Source organism: Ascaphus truei, chromosome 12 (assembly GCF_040206685.1).
Source record: "Ascaphus truei isolate aAscTru1 chromosome 12, aAscTru1.hap1, whole genome shotgun sequence".
In the NCBI taxonomy this organism is placed as follows: Eukaryota; Metazoa; Chordata; class Amphibia; order Anura; family Ascaphidae; genus Ascaphus; species Ascaphus truei.
In genome coordinates this window covers 14,510,024-14,537,743 of record NC_134494.1, presented here as the reverse complement: position 1 = coordinate 14,537,743, position 27,720 = coordinate 14,510,024, and the positions used below count along the sequence as shown (strand labels likewise).

Below are 27,720 nucleotides of genomic sequence, written 5' to 3'. Positions count from 1 at the left end.
ACATTGATTGAGATTTAGATTTACATTGATTGAGATTTAGATTTAAATTGATTGAGATTGAGATTTACATTGATTGAGATTGAGATTTACATTGATTTAGATTTACATTGATTGAGATTTACATTGATTTAGATTGAAATTTACATTGATTGAGATTAAGATTTACATTGATTGAGATTTACATTGATTTAGATTGAAATTTACATTGATTGAGATTGAGATTTACATTTAGATTTACATTGATTGAGATTTACATTGATTGAGATTGAGATTTACATTGATTTAGATTTAGATTTACATTGATTGAGATTTACATTGATTGAGATTTAGATTTACATTGATTTAGATTTATATTTAGATTTACATTGATTGAGATTGAGATTTATATTTAGATTTAAATTGATAGAGATTTACATTGATTGATATTTAGATTTACATTGATTTAGATTTACATTGATTGAGATTTAGATTTACATTGATTGAGATTTAGATTTAAATTGATTGAGATTTACATTGATTGAGATTTAGATTTACGTTGATTTAGATTTACATTGATTGAGATTTAGATTTACATTGATTGAGATATAGATTTACATTGATTGAGATATAGATTTACATTGATTGAGATTTACATTGATTGAGATTTATATTTATATTTATATTTACATTGATTGAGATTTAGATTTACATTGATTGAGATTTAGATTTACATCGATTGAGATTTAGATTTACATTGATTGAGATTTAGATTTACATTGATTGAGATTTAGATTTAAATTGATTGAGATTTAGATTTATATTGATTGAGATTTACATTGAGATTTAGATTGATTTAGATTTACATTGATTTAGATTGAAATTTACATTGATTGAGATTTAGATTTACATTTAGATTTACATTGATTGAGATTTAGATTTACATTTAGATTTACATTGATTGAGATTTAGATTTACATTGATTGAGATTGAGATTTACATTGATTGAGATTTAGATTGATTGAGATTTAGATTTACATTGATTGAGATTTAGATTTACATTGATTGAGATTTACATTGATTTAGATTTACATTGATTGAGATTGAGATTTACATTGATTGAGATTTAGATTGATTGAGATTTAGATTTACATTGATTGAGATTTAGATTTACATTGATTGAGATTGAAATTTACATTGATTGAGATTTACATTGATTGAGATTGAGATTTACATTGATTGAGATTTAGATTTACATTGATTGAGATTTACATTGATTGAGATTTAGATTTACATTGATTGAGATTTAGATTTACATTTAGATTTACGTTGATTGAGATTTAGATTTACATTGATTGAGATTTAGATTTACATTGATTGAGATTGAAATTTACATTGATTGAGATTTACATTGATTTAGATTTACATTGATTGAGATTGAGATTTACATTGATTGAGATTTAGATTGATTGAGATTTAGATTTACATTGATTGAGATTTAGATTTACATTGATTGAGATTGAAATTTACATTGATTGAGATTTACATTGATTGAGATTGAGATTTACATTGATTGAGATTTAGATTTACATTGATTGAGATTTACATTGATTGAGATTTAGATTTACATTGATTGAGATTTAGATTTACATTTAGATTTACGTTGATTGAGATTTAGATTTACATTGATTGAGATTTAGATTTACATTGATTGAGATTGAGATTTACATTGATTGAGATTTAGATTTACATTGATTGAGATTTAGATTTACATTGATTGAGATTTAGATTTACATTGATTGAGATTTACATTGATTTAGATTGAGATTTACATTGATTTAGATGGACATTTACATTGATTTAGATTGAAATTTACATTGATTGAGATTGAGATTTACATTGATTGAGATTTAGATTTACATTGATTGAGATTGAGATTTACATTGATTGAGATTTAGATTTACATTGATTGAGATTTACATTGATTTAGATTGACATTTACATTGATTTAGATTGAAATTTACATTGATTGAGATTGAGATTTACATTGATTGAGATTTAGATTTACATTGATTGAGATTTACATTGATTGAGATTTAGATTTACATTGATTGAGATTTAGATTTACATTGATTGAGATTTAGATTTACATTAAGATTTACATTGATTGAGATTTACATTTAGATTTACATTGATTGAGATTTAGATTTACATTGATTGAGATTTAGATTTACATTGATTGAGATTTAGATTTACATTGATTGAGATTTAGATTTACATATAGATTGATTGAGATTGAGATTTAAATTGATTGAGATTTAGATTTACATTGATTGAGATTTAGAATTACATTGATTTAGATTGACATTTACATTGATTTAGATTGACATTTACATTGATTTAGATTGAAATTTACATTGATTGAGATTGAGATTTACATTGATTGAGATTTACATTGATTTAGATTGAAATTTACATTGATTTAGATTGAAATTTACATTGATTGAGATTGAGATTTACATTGATAGAGATTTACATTGATTTAGATTTACATTGATTGAGATTTAGATTTACATTGATTGAGATTTAGATTTACATTGATTGAGATTTAGATTTACATTGATTGAGATTTAGATTTACAATTGATTGAGATTTAGATTTACATTGATTGAGATTTACACTGATTGAGATTTAGATTTACATTGATTGAGATTTAGATTTACATTGATTGAGATTTAGATTTACATTTAGATTTACATTGATTGAAATTTAAATTGATTGAGATTTAGATTTACATTGATTGAGATTTACATTGATTGAGATTTAGATTTACATTGATTGAGATTTAGATTTACATTGATTGAGATTTAGATTTACATTGATTGAGATTTAGATTTACAATTGATTGAGATTTAGATTTACATTTAGATTTACATTGATTGAGATTTACATTGATTGAGATTTAGATTTACATTGATTGAGATTTAGATTTACATTGATTGAGATTTACATTGATTTAGATTTACATTGATTGAGATTTACATTGATTGAGATTTAGATTTATATTGATTGAGATTTAGATTTACATTGATTTAGATTTACATTGATTGAGATTTAGATTTACATTGATTGAGATTTAAATTGATTGAGATTTAGATTTACATTGATTGAGATTTAGATTTACATTGATTGAGATTAACATTGATATATTTTACATTGATTGAGATTTAGATTTACATTGATTGAGATTTAGATTTACATTTAGATTTACATTGATTGAGATTTACATTGATTGAGATTTAGATTTACATTGATTGAGATATAGATTTACATTGATTGAGATTTAGATTTACATTTAGATTTACATTGATTGAGATTTACATTGATTGAGATTTAGATTTATAATGATTGAGATTTACATTGATTGAGATTTAGATTTACATTGATTGAGATTTAGATTTACATTGATTAAGATTTAGATTTACATCAATTGAGATTTAGATTTACATTGATTGAGATTTAGATTTACATTTAGATTTACATTGATTGAGATTTACATTGATTGAGATTTAGATTTACATTGATTGAGATATAGATTTACATTGATTGAGATTTAGATTTACATTTAGATTTACATTGATTGAGATTTACATTGATTGAGATTTAGATTTATAATGATTGAGATTTACATTGATTGAGATTTAGATTTACATTGATTGAGATTTAGATTTACATTGATTGAGATTTACATTTACATTGATTGAGATTTACATTTACATTGATTGAGATTTAGATTTACATTTAGATATACATTGATTGAGATTTAGATTTAAATTGATCGAGATTTAGATTTAGATTTAAATTGATTGAGATTTAGATTTACATTTAGATTTACATTGATTGAGATTTAGATTTACATTGATTGAGATTTAGATTTACATTTAGATATACATTGATTGAGATTTAGATTTACATTGATTGAGATTTAGATTTACATTTAGATATACATTGATTGAGATTTAGATTTACATTTTCATTGATTGAGATTTAAATTGATTGAGATTTAGATTTACATTGATTGAGATTTAGATTTAAATTGATTGAGATTTAGATTTACATTGATTGAAATTTACATTTACATTTACATTGATTGAGATTTAGATTTACATTGATTGAGATTTAGATTTACATTTATTGAGATTGAGATTTACATTGATTTAGATTTACATTGATTGAGATTTAGATTTACATTGATTGAGATTTAGATTTACATTGATTGAGATTTAGATTTACATTGATTGAGATTGGGATTGAGATTTAGATTTACATTGATTGAGATTGGGATTGAGATTCAGATTCACATTGATTGAGATTTACATTGATTGAGATTTAGATTTACATTGATTGATATTTAGATTTACATTGATTGAGATTTACATTGATTGAGATTTATATTGATTGAGATTTAGATTTACATTGATTGATATTTAGATTGAAATTGATTTAGATTTACATTGATTGAGATTTAGATTTACATTGATTGAGATTTGCATTGATTGAGATTTACATTGATTGAGATTTAGATTTACATTTAGATTCACATTGATTGAGATTTAGATTTACATTGATTAAGATTTACATTTAGATTTACATTGATTGAGATTTAGATTTACATTTAGATTTACATTGATTGAGATTGAGATTTACATTGATTGAGATTTACATTTACATTGATTGAGATTTACATTGATTGAGATTTAGATTTACATTGATTGAGATTTAGATTTACATTGATTGAAATTTACAATTGATTTAGATTGAGATTTACATTGATTGAGATTTACATTGATTGAGATTTAGATTTACATTGATTGAGATTTAGATTTACATTTAGATTTACATTGATTGAGATTTAGATTTACATTGATTGAGATTGAGATTTAGATTTACATTGATTAAGATTTAGATTTACATTGATTGAAATTTAGATTTAGATTTACATTGATTGAGATTTAGATTTACATTGATTGAGATTTACATTGATTGAGATTTAGATTTACATTGATTGAGATTTAGATTTACATTGATTGAGATTTACATTTACATTTACATTGATTGAGATTTAGATTTACATTGATTGAGATTTAGATTTACATTGATTGAGATTAACATTGATTGAGATTTACATTGATTGAGATTTAGATTTACATTGATTGAGATTTAGATTTACATCAATTGAGATTTAGATTTACATTGATTGAGATTTAGATTTAGATTTACATCGATTGAGATTTAGATTTACATTTAGATTTACATTGATTGAGATTTACATTGATTGAGATTTAGATTTACATTGATTGAGATATAGATTTACATTGATTGAGATTTAGATTTACATTTAGATTTACATTGATTGAGATTTACATTGATTGAGATTTAGATTTATAATGATTGAGATTTAGATTTATAATGATTGAGATTTACATTGATTGAGATTTACATTTACATTGATTGAGATTTACATTTACATTGATTGAGATTTACATTTACATTGATTGAGATTTACATTTACATTGATTGAGATTTACATTTACATTTAGATATACATTGATTGAGATTTAGATTTAAATTGATTGAGATTTAGATTTACATTGATTGAGATTTAGATTTACATTGATTGAGATTTAGATTTACATTGATTGAGATTTAGATTTACATTGATTGAGATTGGGATTGAGATTTAGATTTACATTGATTGAGATTGGGATTGAGATTCAGATTCACATTGATTGAGATTTACATTGATTGAGATTTACATTGATTGAGATTTAGATTTACATTGATTGATATTTAGATTTACATTGATTGAGATTTACATTGATTGAGATTTATATTGATTGAGATTTAGATTTACATTGATTGATATTTAGATTGAAATTGATTTAGATTTACATTGATTGAGATTTAGATTTACATTGATTGAGATTTGCATTGATTGAGATTTAGATTGATTGAGATTTAGATTTACATTTAGATTCACATTGATTGAGATTTAGATTTACATTGATTAAGATTTACATTTAGATTTACATTGATTGAGATTTAGATTTACATTTAGATTTACATTGATTGAGATTGAGATTTACATTGATTGAGATTTACATTTACATTGATTGAGATTTACATTGATTGAGATTTAGATTTACATTGATTGAGATTTAGATTTACATTGATTGAAATTTACAATTGATTTAGATTGAGATTTACATTGATTGAGATTTACATTGATTGAGATTTAGATTTACATTGATTGAGATTTAGATTTACATTTAGATTTACATTGATTGAGATTTAGATTTACATTGATTGAGATTGAGATTTAGATTTACATTGATTAAGATTTAGATTTACATTGATTGAAATTTAGATTTAGATTTACATTGATTGAGATTTAGATTTACATTGATTGAGATTTACATTGATTGAGATTTAGATTTACATTGATTGAGATTTAGATTTACATTGATTGAGATTTACATTTACATTTACATTGATTGAGATTTAGATTTACATTGATTGAGATTTAGATTTACATTGATTGAGATTAACATTGATTGAGATTTACATTGATTGAGATTTAGATTTACATTGATTGAGATTTAGATTTACATCAATTGAGATTTAGATTTACATTGATTGAGATTTAGATTTAGATTTACATCGATTGAGATTTAGATTTACATTTAGATTTACATTGATTGAGATTTACATTGATTGAGATTTAGATTTACATTGATTGAGATATAGATTTACATTGATTGAGATTTAGATTTACATTTAGATTTACATTGATTGAGATTTACATTGATTGAGATTTAGATTTATAATGATTGAGATTTAGATTTATAATGATTGAGATTTACATTGATTGAGATTTACATTTACATTGATTGAGATTTACATTTACATTGATTGAGATTTACATTTACATTGATTGAGATTTACATTTACATTGATTGAGATTTACATTTACATTTAGATATACATTGATTGAGATTTAGATTTAAATTGATTGAGATTTAGATTTACATTGATTGAGATTTAGATTTACATTGATTGAGATTTAGATTTACATTGATTGAGATTTACATTGATTGAGATTTAGATTTACATTGATTGAGATTTAGATTTACATTTACATTGATTGAGATTTACATTTACATTGATTGAGATTTAGATTTACATTTAGATATACATTGATTGAGATTTAGATTTAAATTGATTGAGATTTAAATTGATTAAGATTTAGATTTAGATTTAAATTGATTGAGATTTAGATTTACATTGATTGAGATTTACATTGATTGAGATTTAGATTTACATTGATTGAGATTTAGATTTACATTTACATTGATTGAGATTTACATTTACATTGATTGAGATTTAGATTTACATTTAGATATACATTGATTGAGATTTAGATTTAAATTGATTGAGATTTAAATTGATTAAGATTTAGATTTAGATTTAAATTGATTGAGATTTAGATTTACATTTAGATTTACATTGATTGAGATTTAGATTTACATTTAGATATACATTGATTGAGATTTAGATTTACATTTTCATTGATTGAGATTTAAATTGATTGAGATTTAGATTTACATTGATTGAGATTTAGATTTAAATTGATTGAGATTTAGATTTACATTGATTGAAATTTACATTTACATTTACATTGATTGAGATTTAGATTTACATTGATTGAGATTTAGATTTACATTGATTGAGATTTAGATTTACATTGATTGAGATTTAGATTTACATTGATTGAGATTTAGATTTACATTTATTGAGATTGAGATTTACATTGATTGAGATTTAGATTTACATTGATTGAGATTTAGATTTACATTGATTGAGATTTAGATTTACATTTATTGAAATTTAGATTTACATTGATTGAGATTGGGATTGAGATTTAGATTTACATTGATTGAGATTGGGATTGAGATTCAGATTCACATTGATTGAGATTTAGATTTACATTGATTGAGATTGAGATTTAAATTTACATTGATTGAGATTTAGATTTAAATTAATTGAGATTTGCATTGATTGAGATTTACATTGATTGAGATTTAGATTTACATTGATTGATATTTAGATTTACATTGATTGAGATTTAGATTTACATTGATTGAGATTTAAATTGATTGAGATTTAGATTTACATTGATTGAGATTTAGATTTACATTGATTGAGATTAACATTGATATATTTTACATTGATTGAGATTTAGATTTACATTGATTAAGATTTAGATTTACATCAATTGAGATTTAGATTTACATTGATTGAGATTTAGATTTACATTTAGATTTACATTGATTGAGATTTACATTGATTGAGATTTAGATTTACATTGATTGAGATATAGATTTACATTGATTGAGATATAGATTTACATTTAGATTTACATTGATTGAGATTTACATTGATTGAGATTTAGATTTATAATGATTGAGATTTACATTGATTGAGATTTAGATTTACATTGATTGAGATTTAGATTTACATTGATTGAGATTTAGATTTACATTGATTGAGATTTACATTTACATTGATTGAGATTTACATTTACATTGATTGAGATTTAGATTTACATTTAGATATACATTGATTGAGATTTAGATTTAAATTGATCGAGATTTAGATTTAGATTTAAATTGATTGAGATTTAGATTTACATTTAGATTTACATTGATTGAGATTTAGATTTACATTGATTGAGATTTAGATTTACATTTAGATATACATTGATTGAGATTTAGATTTACATTTTCATTGATTGAGATTTAAATTGATTGAGATTTAGATTTACATTGATTGAGATTTAGATTTAAATTGATTGAGATTTAGATTTACATTGATTGAAATTTACATTTACATTTACATTGATTGAGATTTAGATTTACATTGATTGAGATTTAGATTTACATTGATTGAGATTTAGATTTACATTTATTGAGATTGAGATTTACATTGATTTAGATTTACATTGATTGAGATTTAGATTTACATTGATTGAGATTTAGATTTACATTGATTGAGATTTAGATTTACATTGATTGAGATTGGGATTGAGATTTAGATTTACATTGATTGAGATTGGGATTGAGATTCAGATTCACATTGATTGAGATTTAGATTTACATTGATTGAGATTGAGATTTACATTGATTTAGATTTACATTGATTGATATTTAGATTTACATTGATTGATATTTAGATTTACATTGATTGAGATTTACATTGATTGAGATTTACATTGATTGAGATTTAGATTTACATTGATTGATATTTAGATTTACATTGATTGAGATTTACATTGATTGAGATTTATATTGATTGAGATTTAGATTTACATTGATTGATATTTAGATTGAAATTGATTTAGATTTACATTGATTGAGATTTAGATTTGCATTGATTGAGATTTACATTGATTGAGATTTAGATTTACATTTAGATTCACATTGATTGAGATTTAGATTTACATTGATTGAGATTTAAATTTACATTGATTGAGATTTAGATTTAAATTAATTGAGATTTGCATTGATTGAGATTTACATTGATTGAGATTTAGATTTACATTTAGATTTACATTGATTGAGATTTAGATTTACATTTAGATTTACATTGATTGAGATTTAGATTTACATTGATTGAGATTTAGATTTACATTGATTAAGATTTACATTTAGATTTACATTGATTGAGATTTAGATTTACATTTAGATTTACATTGATTGAGATTTAGATTTACATTGATTGAGATTTAGATTTACATTGATTGAGATTTACATTGATTGAGATTTACATTGATTGCGATGTAGATTTACATTGATTGAGATTTAGATTTACATTTAGATTTACATTGATTGAGATTTAGATTTACATTGATTAAGATTTACATTTAGATTTACATTGATTGAGATTTAGATTTACATTTAGATTTACATTGATTGAGATTGAGATTTACATTGATTGAGATTTACATTTACATTGATTGAGATTTACATTGATTGAGATTTACATTTACATTGATTGAGATTTAGATTTAAATTGATTGAAATTTACAATTGATTTAGATTGAGATTTACATTGATTGAGATTTACATTGATTGAGATTTAGATTTACATTGATTGAGATTTAGATTTACATTTAGATTTACATTGATTGAGATTTAGATTTACATTGATTGAGATTGAGATTTAGATTTACATTGATTAAGATTTAGATTTACATTGATTGAAATTTAGATTTAGATTTACATTGATTGAGATTTAGATTTACATTGATTGAGATTTACATTGATTGAGATTTAGATTTACATTGATTGAGATTTAGATTTACATTGATTGAGATTTACATTGATTGAGATTTAGATTTACATTGATTGAGATTTAGATTTACATCAATTGAGATTTAGATTTACATTGATTGAGATTTAGATTTAGATTTACATCGATTGAGATTTAGATTTACATTTAGATTTACATTGATTTAGATTTACATTGATTGAGATATAGATTTACATTGATTGAGATTTAGATTTACATTTAGATTTACATTGATTGAGATTTACATTGATTGAGATTTAGATTTATAATGATTGAGATTTAGATTTATAATGATTGAGATTTACATTGATTGAGATTTACATTTACATTGATTGAGATTTACATTTACATTGATTGAGATTTACATTTACATTGATTGAGATTTACATTTACATTGATTGAGATTTACATTTACATTTAGATATACATTGATTGAGATTTAGATTTAAATTGATTGAGATTTAGATTTACATTGATTGAGATTTAGATTTACATTGATTGAGATTTACATTGATTGAGATTTAGATTTACATTGATTGAGATTTAGATTTAGATTTACATTGATTGAGATTTACATTTACATTGATTGAGATTTAGATTTACATTTAGATATACATTGATTGAGATTTAGATTTAAATTGATTGAGATTTAAATTGATTAAGATTTAGATTTAGATTTAAATTGATTGAGATTTAGATTTACATTTAGATTTACATTGATTGAGATTTAGATTTACATTTAGATATACATTGATTGAGATTTAGATTTACATTTTCATTGATTGAGATTTAAATTGATTGAGATTTAGATTTACATTGATTGAGATTTAGATTTAAATTGATTGAGATTTAGATTTAAATTGATTGAGATTTAGATTTACATTGATTGAAATTTACATTTACATTTACATTGATTGAGATTTAGATTTACATTGATTGAGATTTAGATTTACATTGATTGAGATTTAGATTTACATTGATTGAGATTTAGATTTACATTTATTGAGATTGAGATTTACATTGATTGAGATTTAGATTTACATTGATTGAGATTTAGATTTACATTGATTGAGATTTAGATTTACATTTATTGAAATTTAGATTTACATTGATTGAGATTGGGATTGAGATTTAGATTTACATTGATTGAGATTGGGATTGAGATTCAGATTCACATTGATTGAGATTTAGATTTACATTGATTGAGATTGAGATTTAAATTTACATTGATTGAGATTTAGATTTAAATTAATTGAGATTTGCATTGATTGAGATTTACATTGATTGAGATTTAGATTTACATTGATTGATATTTAGATTTACATTGATTGAGATTGGGATTTAAATTTACATTGATTGAGATTTAGATTTAAATTAATTGAGATTTGCATTGATTGAGATTTACATTGATTGAGATTTAGATTTACATTGATTGATATTTAGATTTACATTGATTGAGATTGGGATTGAGATTTAGATTTACATTTAGATTTACATTGATTGAGATTTAGATTTACATTGATTGAGATTTAGATTTACATTGATTGAGATTTACATTGATTGAGATTTAGATTTACATTGATTGAGATTTAGATTTACATTTATTGAAATTTAGATTTACATTGATTGAGATTGGGATTGAGATTTAGATTTACATTGATTGAGATTGGGATTGAGATTCAGATTCACATTGATTGAGATTTAGATTTACATTGATTGAGATTGAGATTTAAATTTACATTGATTGAGATTTAGATTTAAATTAATTGAGATTTGCATTGATTGAGATTTACATTGATTGAGATTTAGATTTACATTGATTGATATTTAGATTTACATTGATTGAGATTTAGATTTACATTGATTGAGATTTAAATTGATTGAGATTTAGATTTACATTGATTGAGATTTAGATTTACATTGATTGAGATTAACATTGATATATTTTACATTGATTGAGATTTAGATTTACATTGATTAAGATTTAGATTTACATCAATTGAGATTTAGATTTACATTGATTGAGATTTAGATTTACATTTAGATTTACATTGATTGAGATTTACATTGATTGAGATTTAGATTTACATTGATTGAGATATAGATTTACATTGATTGAGATATAGATTTACATTTAGATTTACATTGATTGAGATTTACATTGATTGAGATTTAGATTTATAATGATTGAGATTTACATTGATTGAGATTTAGATTTACATTGATTGAGATTTAGATTTACATTGATTGAGATTTAGATTTACATTGATTGAGATTTACATTTACATTGATTGAGATTTACATTTACATTGATTGAGATTTACATTTACATTGATTGAGATTTAGATTTACATTTAGATATACATTGATTGAGATTTAGATTTAAATTGATCGAGATTTAGATTTAGATTTAAATTGATTGAGATTTAGATTTACATTTAGATTTACATTGATTGAGATTTAGATTTACATTGATTGAGATTTAGATTTACATTTAGATATACATTGATTGAGATTTAGATTTACATTTTCATTGATTGAGATTTAAATTGATTGAGATTTAGATTTACATTGATTGAGATTTAGATTTAAATTGATTGAGATTTAGATTTACATTGATTGAAATTTACATTTACATTTACATTGATTGAGATTTAGATTTACATTGATTGAGATTTAGATTTACATTGATTGAGATTTAGATTTACATTTATTGAGATTGAGATTTACATTGATTTAGATTTACATTGATTGAGATTTAGATTTACATTGATTGAGATTTAGATTTACATTGATTGAGATTGGGATTGAGATTTAGATTTACATTGATTGAGATTGGGATTGAGATTCAGATTCACATTGATTGAGATTTAGATTTACATTGATTGAGATTGAGATTTACATTGATTTAGATTTACATTGATTGATATTTAGATTTACATTGATTGATATTTAGATTTACATTGATTGAGATTTACATTGATTGAGATTTACATTGATTGAGATTTAGATTTACATTGATTGATATTTAGATTTACATTGATTGAGATTTACATTGATTGAGATTTATATTGATTGAGATTTAGATTTACATTGATTGATATTTAGATTGAAATTGATTTAGATTTACATTGATTGAGATTTAGATTTGCATTGATTGAGATTTACATTGATTGAGATTTAGATTTACATTTAGATTCACATTGATTGAGATTTAGATTTACATTGATTGAGATTTAAATTTACATTGATTGAGATTTAGATTTAAATTAATTGAGATTTGCATTGATTGAGATTTACATTGATTGAGATTTAGATTTACATTTAGATTTACATTGATTGAGATTTAGATTTACATTTAGATTTACATTGATTGAGATTTAGATTTACATTGATTGAGATTTAGATTTACATTGATTAAGATTTACATTTAGATTTACATTGATTGAGATTTAGATTTACATTTAGATTTACATTGATTGAGATTTAGATTTACATTGATTGAGATTTAGATTTACATTGATTGAGATTTACATTGATTGAGATTTACATTGATTGCGATGTAGATTTACATTGATTGAGATTTAGATTTACATTTAGATTTACATTGATTGAGATTTAGATTTACATTGATTAAGATTTACATTTAGATTTACATTGATTGAGATTTAGATTTACATTTAGATTTACATTGATTGAGATTGAGATTTACATTGATTGAGATTTACATTTACATTGATTGAGATTTACATTGATTGAGATTTACATTTACATTGATTGAGATTTAGATTTAAATTGATTGAAATTTACAATTGATTTAGATTGAGATTTACATTGATTGAGATTTACATTGATTGAGATTTAGATTTACATTGATTGAGATTTAGATTTACATTTAGATTTACATTGATTGAGATTTAGATTTACATTGATTGAGATTGAGATTTAGATTTACATTGATTAAGATTTAGATTTACATTGATTGAAATTTAGATTTAGATTTACATTGATTGAGATTTAGATTTACATTGATTGAGATTTACATTGATTGAGATTTAGATTTACATTGATTGAGATTTAGATTTACATTGATTGAGATTTACATTGATTGAGATTTAGATTTACATTGATTGAGATTTAGATTTACATCAATTGAGATTTAGATTTACATTGATTGAGATTTAGATTTAGATTTACATCGATTGAGATTTAGATTTACATTTAGATTTACATTGATTTAGATTTACATTGATTGAGATATAGATTTACATTGATTGAGATTTAGATTTACATTTAGATTTACATTGATTGAGATTTACATTGATTGAGATTTAGATTTATAATGATTGAGATTTAGATTTATAATGATTGCGATTTACATTGATTGAGATTTACATTTACATTGATTGAGATTTACATTTACATTGATTGAGATTTACATTTACATTGATTGAGATTTACATTTACATTGATTGAGATTTACATTTACATTTAGATATACATTGATTGAGATTTAGATTTAAATTGATTGAGATTTAGATTTACATTGATTGAGATTTAGATTTACATTGATTGAGATTTACATTGATTGAGATTTAGATTTACATTGATTGAGATTTAGATTTAGATTTACATTGATTGAGATTTACATTTACATTGATTGAGATTTAGATTTACATTTAGATATACATTGATTGAGATTTAGATTTAAATTGATTGAGATTTAAATTGATTAAGATTTAGATTTAGATTTAAATTGATTGAGATTTAGATTTACATTTAGATTTACATTGATTGAGATTTAGATTTACATTTAGATATACATTGATTGAGATTTAGATTTACATTTTCATTGATTGAGATTTAAATTGATTGAGATTTAGATTTACATTGATTGAGATTTAGATTTAAATTGATTGAGATTTAGATTTAAATTGATTGAGATTTAGATTTACATTGATTGAAATTTACATTTACATTTACATTGATTGAGATTTAGATTTACATTGATTGAGATTTAGATTTACATTGATTGAGATTTAGATTTACATTGATTGAGATTTAGATTTACATTTATTGAGATTGAGATTTACATTGATTGAGATTTAGATTTACATTGATTGAGATTTAGATTTACATTGATTGAGATTTAGATTTACATTTATTGAAATTTAGATTTACATTGATTGAGATTGGGATTGAGATTTAGATTTACATTGATTGAGATTGGGATTGAGATTCAGATTCACATTGATTGAGATTTAGATTTACATTGATTGAGATTGAGATTTAAATTTACATTGATTGAGATTTAGATTTAAATTAATTGAGATTTGCATTGATTGAGATTTACATTGATTGAGATTTAGATTTACATTGATTGATATTTAGATTTACATTGATTGAGATTGGGATTTAAATTTACATTGATTGAGATTTAGATTTAAATTAATTGAGATTTGCATTGATTGAGATTTACATTGATTGAGATTTAGATTTACATTGATTGATATTTAGATTTACATTGATTGAGATTGGGATTGAGATTTAGATTTACATTGATTGAGATTGAGATTTACATTGATTGAGATTTAGATTTACATTTAGATTTACATTGAGTGAGATTTAGATTTACATTGATTGAGATTTAGATTTACATTGATTGAGATTTAGATTTACATTTAGATTTACATTGATTGAGATTTACATTGATTGAGATTTAGATTTACATTTAGATTTACATTGATTGAGATTTAGATTTAAATTTACATGGATTGAGATTTAGATTTACATTGATTTAAATTTAAATTGAATGAGATTTAGATTTACATTGATTGAGATTTAGATTTACATTGATTGAGATTTAGATTTTCATTTACATTGATTGAGATTTAGATTTACATTTACATTGATTGAGATTTAGATTTACATTGATTGAGATTTAGATTTACATTTAGATTTACATTGATTGCGATTTAGATTTACATTGATTGAGATTTAGATTTACATTTACATTGATTGAGATTTAGATTTAAATTGATATTGATTGAGATTTATATTGATAGAGATTTACATTGATTGATATTTAGATTTACATTGATTGATATTTAGATTTACATTGATTAATATTTAGATTTACATTGATTGAGATTTAGATTTACATTGAGATTTACATTGATTGAGATTTAGATTTACATTGATTGAGATTTAGATTTACATTGATTGAGATTTAGATTTAAATTGATTGAGATTTAGATTTATATTGATTGAGATTTACATTGATTGAGATTTAGATTTACATTGATTGAGATTTAGATTTACATTGATTGAGATTTAGATTTAAATTGATTGAGATTTAGATTTATATTGATTGAGATTTACATTGATTGAGATTTAGATTTACATTGATTGAGATTTAGATTTACATTGATTGAGATTTAGATTTAAATTGATTGAGATTTAGATTTATATTGATTGAGATTTACATTGATTGAGATTTAGATCTACATCGATTGAGATTTACATTGATTGAGATTTAGATTTACATCGATTGAGATTTAGATTTATATTGATTGAGATTTAGATTTACATTGATTAATATTTAGATTTACATTGATTGAGATTTAGATTTACATTGATTAATATTTAGATTTACATTGATTGAGATTTAGATTTACATTGATTGAGATTTAGATTTACATTGATTGAGATTTAGATTTACATTGATTAATATTTAGATTTACATTGATTGAGATTTAGATTTACATTGATTGAGATTTAGATTTACATTGATTGAGATTTAGATTTATATTGATTGAGATTTACATTGATTGAGATTTAGATTTACATTTAGATTTACATTGATTGAGATTTACATTGATTGAGATTTACATTGATTTAGATTTACATTGATTGAGATTTACATTGATTTAGATTTACATTGATTGAGATTTAGATTTACATTGATTGAGATTTAGATTTACATCGATTGAGATTTAGATTTACATTGATTGAGATTGAGATTTAGATTTACATTGATTGAGATTTAGATTTACATTGATTGAGATTTAGATTTACATTGATTGAGATTTAGATTTATATTGATTGAGATTTACATTGATTGAGATTTAGATTTACATTGATTGAGATTTAGATTTACATTTAGATTTACATTGATTGAGATTTACATTGATTTAGATTTACATTGATTGAGATTTAGATTTACATTGATTGAGATTTAGATTTACATCGATTGAGATTGAGATTTAGATTTACATTGATTGAGATTTAGATTTACATTGATTGAGATTTAGATTTATATTGATTGAGATTTACATTGATTGAGATTTAGATTTACATTGATTGAGATTTAGATCTACATCGATTGAGATTTACATTGATTGAGATTTAGATTTACATTGATTGAGATTTAGATTTATATTGATTGAGATTTACATTGATTGAGATTTAGATTTACATTGATTGAGATTTAGATCTACATCGATTGAGATTTACATTGATTGAGATTTAGATTTACATTGATTTAGATTTACATTGATTGAGATTTAGATTTACATCGATTGAGATTTAGATTTATATTGATTGAGATTTACATTGATTGAGATTTAGATTTACATTGATTGAGATTTAGATTTAAATTGATTGAGATTTAGATTTATATTGATTGAGATTTACATTGATTGATATTTAGATTTACATTGATTGAGATTTAGATTTACATTTAGATTTACATTGATTGAGATTTAGATTGACATTGATTGAGATTTAGATTTACATTTAGATTTACATTGATTGAGATTTACATTGATTTAGATTTACATTGATTGAGATTTAGATTTACATTGATTGAGATTTAGATTTACATTGATTGAGATTGAGATTGAGATTTAGATTTACATTGATTGAGATTTAGATTTACATTTATTGAGATTTACATTGATTGAGATTTAGATTTACATTTAGATTTACATTGATTGAGTTTTAGATTTACATTGATTGAGATTTAGATTGACATTGATTGAGATTTACATTGATTGAGATTGAGATTTACATTGATTGAGATTGAGATTTACATTGATTGAGATTTACATTGATTGAGATTTACATTGATTTAGATTGAAATTTACAATTGATTTAGATTGAGATTTACATTGATTGAGATTTAGATTTACATTGAATGAGATTTAGATTTACATTGATTGAGATTTAGATTGAAATTGATTGAGATTTACATTGATTGAGATTTACATTGATTGAGATTTAGATTGATTGAGATTTAGATTTACATTTAGATTTACATTGAATGAGATTTAGATTTACATTGATTGAGATTTAGATTTACATTGATTGAGATTTAGATCTACATCGATTGAGATTTACATTGATTGAGATTTAGATTTACATTGATTGAGATGTAAATTGATTGAGATTTAGATTTACATCGATTGAGATTTAGATTTACATTGATTGAGATTTAGATTTACATTGATTAAGATTTACATTGATTGAGATTTAGATTTACATTGATTGAGATTTAGATTTACATTTACATTGATTGAGATTTAGATTTACATTGATTCAGATTTACATTGATTGAGATTTAGATTTACATTGATTGAGATTGAGATTGATTGAGATTGATTGAGATTGATTGAGATTTACATTGATTGAGATTTAGATTTACATTAATTGAGATTTACATTGATTGGGATTCAGATTTACATTGATTGAGATTTAGATTTACATTGATTGAGATTGAGATTGATTGAGATTGATTGAGATTGAGATTGATTGAGATTTACATTACATAGTTACATAGTAGATGAGGTTGAAAAAAGACGTACGTCCATCAAGTTCAACCTATGCTAAATTTAGACAACAGAAACTTTATCCTATATCTATACTTACTTATTGATCCAGAGGAAGACAAACAAAAAACCCCATTAAGGGGAAAAATTAATTCCTTCCTGACTCCAAGAATTGGCAATCGGATTAATCCCTGGATCAACATCCTTCCCATGTATACTTATTTGGTATATCCCTGTATACCTTTCCCATCTAAAAAGATGTCCAACCTTTTTTTGAACAAATCTATTGTATCTGCCATCACAGTCTCCATGGGTAATGAATTCCACCTTTTAACTGCCCTTACTGTAAAGAACCCTTTCCTTTGTTGCTGGTGAAATTTCCTTTCCTCCAACCTTAAGGGATGGCCCCGGGACAGTGGACAGGAGGGGGACGGGACGGGACAGTGGACAGGAGGGGGACGGGACGGGACAGTGGACAGGAGGGCGACGGGACGGGACAGTGGACAGGAGGGGGACGGGACGGGACAGTGGACAGGACAGTGGACAGGAGGGGGACGGGACAGTGGACAGGAGGGGGACGGGACAGTGGACAGGAGGGGGACGGGACAGTGGACAGGAGGGGGACGGGACAGTGGACAGGAGGGGGACGGGACGGGACAGTGGACAGGAGGGGGACGGGACGGGACAGTGGACAGGAGGGGGACGGGACGGGACAGTGGACAGGAGGGGGACGGGACGGGACAGTGGACAGGAGGGGGACGGGACAGTGGACAGGAGGGGGACGGGACAGTGGACAGGAGGGGGACGGGACAGTGGACAGGAGGGGGACGGGACAGTGGACAGGAGGGCGACGGGACGGGACAGTGGACAGGAGGGCGCTTCCTGGCATTAAATTTAAATGCTTTGGGGGGGAAGAGCGCGGGGCCTCTGTAACCGACGTGCCCCCCCCCCAAATAAATCTTGTGCCCCCAGTTTGCGCCCCCCTGACCTAACCTGTTGGTGGCCCTTGAAGACTGGAGTTAGCCAATCCTGGTCTAATAATGCTATTTCTGATCATACTCACATTGTCAAGTCCAAAGCTCTGCAGATCGTGAACTGTCGATAGAAAAGAAAAAGATATATACAGATCTTCATAAAGCACAATTGCATTAACCGCTTACATACAAGAGGCACCTGTAACGTACAAGTGACCAACTGCCTCTCAGACGGTGGAGAATAAAGCCAGATAAAGCAATTTTGTGATTCCCTCCGGTTGCTCCCTTCGGTCTGATGTCACCATGTGTTCAACAAGAGTTTGCACAGGCAGAGCCCTCCCCGGCCCCCTATCTTTATTGGGTCTCTAATAAGGACAGTGTGAGCCAAGGGGAAAGAAAACACTATATTAACAAACACTGCCCCATTCACCGCCCTAAACAAATGTAATGGATAAATGTTATTTATGCAAGAAACCTCAACCCTCTCTAATAGCGCGTCTGAGATCAGATGCATTGGAAATTCTTCTGTATTTAGTACAATTTTCAAGACCATAAATATGCAAGGAACGATTAGGGCTGCGATTCCAGTGCGTTCTACCAGACCAAGTACATGCGACGGTGCGCATTTAGCAGCCGCGCTGTACTGCAAGTTCACACATACAATTTTTTTGTATGTGGAACTTGCGACGGAGACGTGGCCACGGGTTCATCCAATGAGGCAAACCAGCCACGTGAGGTCATGGTGATGGCCACGCCCCCGCAAAAAGCCCACCACGCCCCCTCCCGTTGTATTTGTGAAGCGCTGTGCACACGCCCTCGGGCGTGCGTGCTACAGAACGCACTGGGACCGCAGCCTTAGGGATGCCCAGGGAACCCAAGGGGCCCCTAGGAACCCTGGTTGAAAAACACTAACCTATGCAGTGGAGGAAATACAAAGCATAAAGTATTACATTGGTAGTGAAGGCACCTGATGAAAGGGTCACCTTAACAACGATGCATGTTTGGCCAAACAATTGAACTAAATGACCCATATTTGGAATAAAAAAAATAATGTATCAAGTGATGTCATATTGGACATTCTATATTGGGGCATCTATGCACTGTTCTGAGAGTAACCCTTCTGCATTGAGGACGCTAATGATCATAAAAGCGGTAGTGGAGGTGGGCGATCATAATGCGACGAAGAGCAGCGTCCCCAAAATTCGTAGGGGTGACAATTAGCAAACCGTGCAGAGAAGCGGCAGAAGAGAAGGGCAGTCCTGGTGTGTGTGTGTGTGTGTGTGTGTGTGTGTGTGTGTTGTGTTCTCTAAAGGGAACACACGACTTCTACTCCTTTTTATAACAGCCCTATAGTTTACCATTATAAGCCCCTCCCCATAACAAGGAAAGAGGAGCAGAGGAAGTTTAGCTTGCAAGAGGAAAAGGATCTACTGGATTTGTCTTTAGAAGGTTTTCCATCGCATGTGTTGCCCACAATATGCAACTGAAGACCCTGAGCCAAGATAAAAGAAAGGTTACATGGAGCTGAAGTTCTTCTGTAGCATGGTGAATTGAATGATCAGAAAGGGCTAGTTATACTTGGATTGCAGGCCTTCGTGCGACTTAATGAAAGATTAGTGGGTTTACATGGGCAGTGCCATGTTGCCGACCCGAATGCAACCTTGATAAAGCATTTAATAGTCTAATTGGCTTCCCTAAAATGTTTTAACTGTGCTAAAAGCAAAGATTGGCGGCTTTAATTCTGTGAAAATTAATTTCTTCTGGGCCTCTGGATGGGGAGCCGTTGTCAATCAAGGGGTTTGTTTACCCTCCCCCTACGATGTCCCTATCAGAGAGCCGATAAAGATAAGGGGAGGGTGAGAGGGGGCTCTGCCTGTGCAAACTCATATTTGAAAACAAAGTGCCATCAGACAAAAGGGAGCAGCCAGAGGAAAATCATCCCCCACCCAGGTCTCCGCTCACTAAATATTTCTGGTTAAAAGACAATAAACCAATGTGACCCCTAAACAGGTCACTGTCATTAGCACACATTGGTCCTAGGGAAGATTTCATCTTTAAAAATCACCCAAGATCTAGAATAATCCTAACTGAATTCTACCTTCCTAATGGAAACCCCTAAAATCAGGCCATGCATTGCCACATCACACGATTTATTTTACTTTTGGGGAGAGAATTGCTGCGTTGGAGGTGCAGTTCCAGTATCCTCACTGCAGCATTTCAGCACAATGTTGCTGTAAAAGCTTTTTTTCCTGTAGGCAATTAAAAATGGCCGCCTGAGGTATTTTCTCAAAACTGCTAAACAACTGACCCGATCCCTGGACTTGTTACTAATTCATACTAAATTACTTATTTATACATCAGACAAACATAGGGTACAAGTGAAACCTTTAATGGCCAACTTGAGGTTAAGAAGAGCTAGCTCTCAGAACCAGGGGTCTCTTCAGGCAGATTTTAGTTAAAAAAAAATCCCAGCAGGACTTGTGTTCCTAAAAGCCAGCACACCTCACAACCACGACTTAACCACTGATGACTTCTACACTACTTTTGTAGTGTCTATTCTACCGGCTAACAAGGTACAATCCTCTTTCTACATCATAACAGAGCTGGACAAACTGGACAAGTGGATTTCTTCCCCAGCCTTGTGTACAGCAGTGGGATATTGGGGGTGGCGACATATTGAGTTCTGAGCGCTACGCAAAGCATTGTGGGACGCAACTTTGAGAAGCAGATCGTGCTCCAAAGACGGTCAGTGGAAACCACCATTTTCCCGCACCGGCCGCCGGAGTTGACAAATGGCTTTGCACGAATTTGCTTTATGGGTTTAACAAATGTACATCTCTCACAGAAGTGCATCCAAAAAAGCAGGCTGTCCCGGTTTAGCCATGCAATAACTACATAATGAACACGGCACAATTCTGTGAGGTCTTGAATTAATTGGTCCCAAAGTCAGCTTGCCAAAGCCCCCTGTACAGAATAGGTATAGCGAGATGGAGAATAGACAGTATTCTGTATCACTTACTCTCAACTGCGTGTACTGCACAGAAAAGGAGGCAGAGGGGAGAGAAGAGAGAGGTCTTAATTATACAACACGGAACAGTCCTGATTAAGATAAGACAGCAGAGACTGACATTACTGTAGTACACAACCTTTAATTCTTTTGGGTAACTAGAGCATCCTGGTTAAACAACCCCTTGTTTTGGTCACCCACTCGTCAGTGTAAATCTTGTTGCAAGAACCACTTTGCCCACCCAGTCTGTCCATTATCCTATCGGCTGTCAAACTCCAACCCTACTAGATCCTTGGCGCTCATATTTACGATGGCCTAATGTCCATCACAAGCATGTTTGAATCCTCTTACTACATTAGCCTTATACCACTTCTGCTGAGAGCCAATTCCACAAATATACCACCGTTTCCGTGACGAACGTCTTCACATTTTCACGGAGCCTTCCACCCCCCAGTTTCCGAGCGTGGCTTCTTGTTATAACACTTTTCTCTGAGATACAGTGGGCTTCCTTCCTCTACTTTGTTGGAACCCTCCATATGTTAGAATGTTCTCATATCCCCCTCTCCTCCAAGTTGTAAATATGGTGGTCTTTTAGTCTTTCCCAATGGGTTTTATGGTGTAGACCAGCATTTCCCAAACTTTGTTACCCTGTGCTCCCCCTGCTAGAAAATAGTCCCCCAAAACTCCCAATTAATAAATCTCATCGCCATCTCACTAATTACACTGTGTGAGTGATCCCAGGCAGTAAAGGGTCCTGAGCCTGTGGGGAAAACATATGCTTAATAAACCACCTAACTGCCCCTCAGTGTGTGAAGGCAGCAGTGGGAGAGGGGAAGTGGGGTAAATCGCTCTTACTCACTGCGGGAGCTTCCAAAGTCACTCCCCACAATGCCTTGCTGCTGTGTCACCTGGCAGCTCTTGCTGTAACTGTGATACCCCCAACACTAAGGTGCAGTTTGGGGGTTTTAACCAAGTGTGCAGTCCCCATACACACTCAGGACCCCACAATACTGCCGAAGGGCCGCTATTAGAGTTTGTGTAAACACCTTGGTGACACCTACGAACCCCTAGGGTTCCCCAAAACCCGTTGGGAATCACTGCCCTCCATGCACCATTTTAGAAGCACGTCTTTGCATAATCTCCTATGTATTTATGTCCTGGAGATATGGCTCCCTTTCCATGTCTGTCACTGCCGAAGCCAATAAAGGCGCAGTCCCACCTGGGAGCAAAACAAACGACTGCAGAGCGTGAATTTCAAATCCAACGTACTGCCAAAAACAAAACTGCGCTGGCTAGTCTTGACATAACATTAAACGGAACATTACATTCAAACGTATTAAAACGAATACAGTGATTATGACGAGAGGAGATTGTAACATCGCTGCACGAGTCTCTGCCTCCTAGGGCCAAAGTGTACTAATGGCAATGATATGATTACGGGTCACATCAGGGCGACGGATGTCTTTTTACCACAATATGACGCCCACGTGTTTTTGAAATAATGCTTTGTCAGTTTGTAAACACACGGAGACGTGGGATTTCCTCGAGATGCTCCCATTTGGCTGATAGTGTGTGTTCAAGAGGAACTTGCACAGGCAGAGCCCCATCTCTCTCTAACCTCATCTTTATTGGCCCTCAGATAAGGACAGGGAGGGACAGTGGTAAGAACACGCCACTCCCCCATTCAGAGGCCCCAAGGAATGCAAATACAATTAATTTCTTCCCCCCTCCACCCCCCAATTTTTCTAAAGCAGCCAAATCTTTCCTATTTGCACGGTTCAGTTTAAGGAAGCCGATTAAACCGCTAAAACATATTAGAAAAGTTTGCTGGCTGGCTATATGAAGATGCACCTTTAGAGTTGATGCGTCTCGCAGCCTATATGAGATTCTGGAGCAGGTCCTGCGTGTTAAAAACAGGATTATGTTATTCTTTAACGTCTAAGGTTACCATGGCAACATTTACACTGTCCTCGGGGGCGCCTTCATTTTAACCTCCCGGACACTTAATATTGCCAGCGCTTATATCTCCATATATTGTCACAATAAAAACAGTGCTGAAAAAGGCAAGCAGAGTCCGCACTGCTGCTCTATATTGCATGTTAGTTCGAGATCCAGGGGAGCGTCGCCGAATTCCCAAAAAAGAAGAAGAAATGTGGATAGTGTAATACAGTATAAACCGTGATTAATAAACAAAATAAGGCTCCCAATTTTCTACTCACAAGTGAAGTAGAAAAAGGAGTGTGTGCGCCAGTCTTCGACTATAATCGTCCCAGTCTGGATGGTGGGGCTGGGACGATTATAGTCGAAGACTGGCACACACGCTCCTTTTTCTACTTCACTTGTGAGTAGAAAATTGGGGGCCTTATTTTGTTTATTAATCACGGTTTATACTGTTATACAAAAAATGCAATAACCCGGCGCTTCAGGCTACAACAATACCCCAGTCCAATGATTAGTCCATATAGATATGGAAAGTTCTTTTCAATATTCCAGCTGATGGAGCGATGGTGATCCAATTGCTGGCTGCTGGTTCCGAACTCCTCCTAGTATGTAATGGACAAAAAGGAAAAGACCATTGCGCAGCCACAAGAATCCATAAATAACTCCACAACAGATTAAAGTAATGAACTTACAGACTTGCTGTGTTATTGTTCCTTTGAGACAATCTGTGCTTTTAACCACTTCTCTTCCAGATATCACGAATCCCACGTGTTGTATGTCTATCCTTCAGGTTTTCTGTCTGTTCACAGCATTACCACTTGGTCATAGTTCCTATGTGTTCCCAGAAAGGAAAAACATGAAAGATAATGGAGCAGATTGATAAAAATTTATTACAATAAAAATAAAAAACAGCCAAGGGCTTACTCACATAAACCAGGCTGTATAAAAACAGCTGACAACGTGCCGTCAGAAGCAGGCGCATAGAGATCAGGAGAGACGCCAGAGTGTGACATCATGAGGCTTAGCGCGGGCTGACGGCAGTTACCCAGAGAGGTGAGCAGAGCACATTCTGCAGTGCTGGCCACCTCAACCTGACATAGAGGAAGCTATAGCAAATAGAGGGGGCGAATCTCGCAGAGTAACTACTGAGAGTTAGACGCCACTTCAGGGTTTGCAAACAACAATAGCGCCATCCTGCCAGAAGCCTGCCTACCTGATTGTATCAAGCTGCGGACGGCACGTTGTCAGCGGTTTTTATACAGCCTGGTTTATGTGAGTAAGCCCTTGGCTGTTTTTTATTTTTATTGTAATAAATTTTTATCAATCTGAACCATCATCTTTCATGTTTTTTCCTTTCTGGGAACACATGGAACTATGACCAAGTGGTAATGCTGTGAACAGACAGAAAACCTGGAGGATAGACATACAACACGTGGTATTCGTGATATCTGGAAGAGAAGAGGTTAAAAGCACAGATTGTCTCAAAGGAACAATAACACAAAAAGTCTGTAAGTTCATTACTTTAATCTGTTGTGGAGTTATTTATGGATTCTTGTGGCTGCGCAATGGTCTTTTCCTTTTTGTCCATTACATACTAGGAGGAGTTCGGAACCAGCAGCCAGCAATTGGATCACCATCGCTCCATCAGCTGGAATATTGAAAAGAACTTTCCATATCTATATGGACTAATCATTGGACTGGGGTATTGTTGTAGTAGAATAGCAGCAAATGGCGCACAGCCAGGGAAACAGGGAGCCAGGTGTGGAGATAAAAACGTCCTTTAATTCAGCACATAACAGAAGAATAAAACCCCCCATGGGGACACAAACACCTCCTACGCGTTTCGGACCTGTAGGCCCTTTATCAAGGAGAAGTGTCACTAGGTGGAGCACCCCCAATTGTTTATTCTCTGGGGTATTGTTGTAGCCTGAAGCGCCGGGTCATTGCATTTTTTTGTTTGTAATGAGTTTGTGAGGAATTTGTTTGGCAGAGACCCCGTGGCAGCTTTCGCTTAGCAATAAGCTTATTATTCACATATTTATTGTATTTACACTTTATATATTTTTTTGCGCTGAGTTATAGGGTATATCTTTTTTTAGTTTATCACGGTTTATACTGTATTACACTATCCACGTTTCTTCTTTTTTGGGCATTCGGCGACGCTCCCCTGGATCTCGAACTAGCAGTGCATCGTCAAGACTTTTGAAACAGTATTTTCTACAGGGTCGAGTGATAAGTGGTTTTGCCTTTATTTTCACATTTTATTTATTTTATATGATTCACTGTTTTTCTACATATTGAATGTTTATTAAGTATTATTGATGGATTATTTGTTATCGCTGTTTCTTTGGGATTAGTAGAGCGCCATCTAGCGTTTTTTGTATACTATATTGCATGTTCCCTGGGTGATATTGGTATATTGCCCAACACTAAACATTTTATTAATTTCAAAGTTGCTTTTGGGCTCTAGATGTCTTCCCTAGTTCTTATCCAGTAGACCAGTGATTAACATTTTTTGGTTAAAGAATCCTATAATTATATTGTGAAATACTGAGGAACCCCAACCCTCTCTAATAGCGCGTCT

The 27,720-nt window shown here is 29.3% G+C and overlaps 1 protein-coding gene across 11 annotated transcripts in view; it reads right to left on the bottom strand.

Annotated features, from left to right (window-relative positions):
• Nucleotides 1-27,720, bottom strand: part of LOC142463912 (endoplasmic reticulum-Golgi intermediate compartment protein 3-like) — a 102,716-nt gene that overhangs the window by 42,793 nt on the left and 32,203 nt on the right. For 9 of the 11 annotated variants that reach the window (XR_012787535.1, XR_012787533.1, XR_012787537.1 and 6 more), the window contains one exon: nt 20,278-20,309. Coding sequence is in view for 1 of the 11 variants with exons in the window: in XM_075566764.1 (XP_075422879.1) it covers nt 20,203-20,309; nt 23,208-23,222 (122 nt within the window). In the remaining 10 variants the exon portion in view is untranslated. Of the gene's footprint in view, nt 1-19,794; nt 20,310-23,207; nt 23,223-25,579; nt 25,968-27,720 lie in introns of those variants that run through there. The other 2 variants (XM_075566764.1, XR_012787530.1) reach the window with 2 other exon arrangements.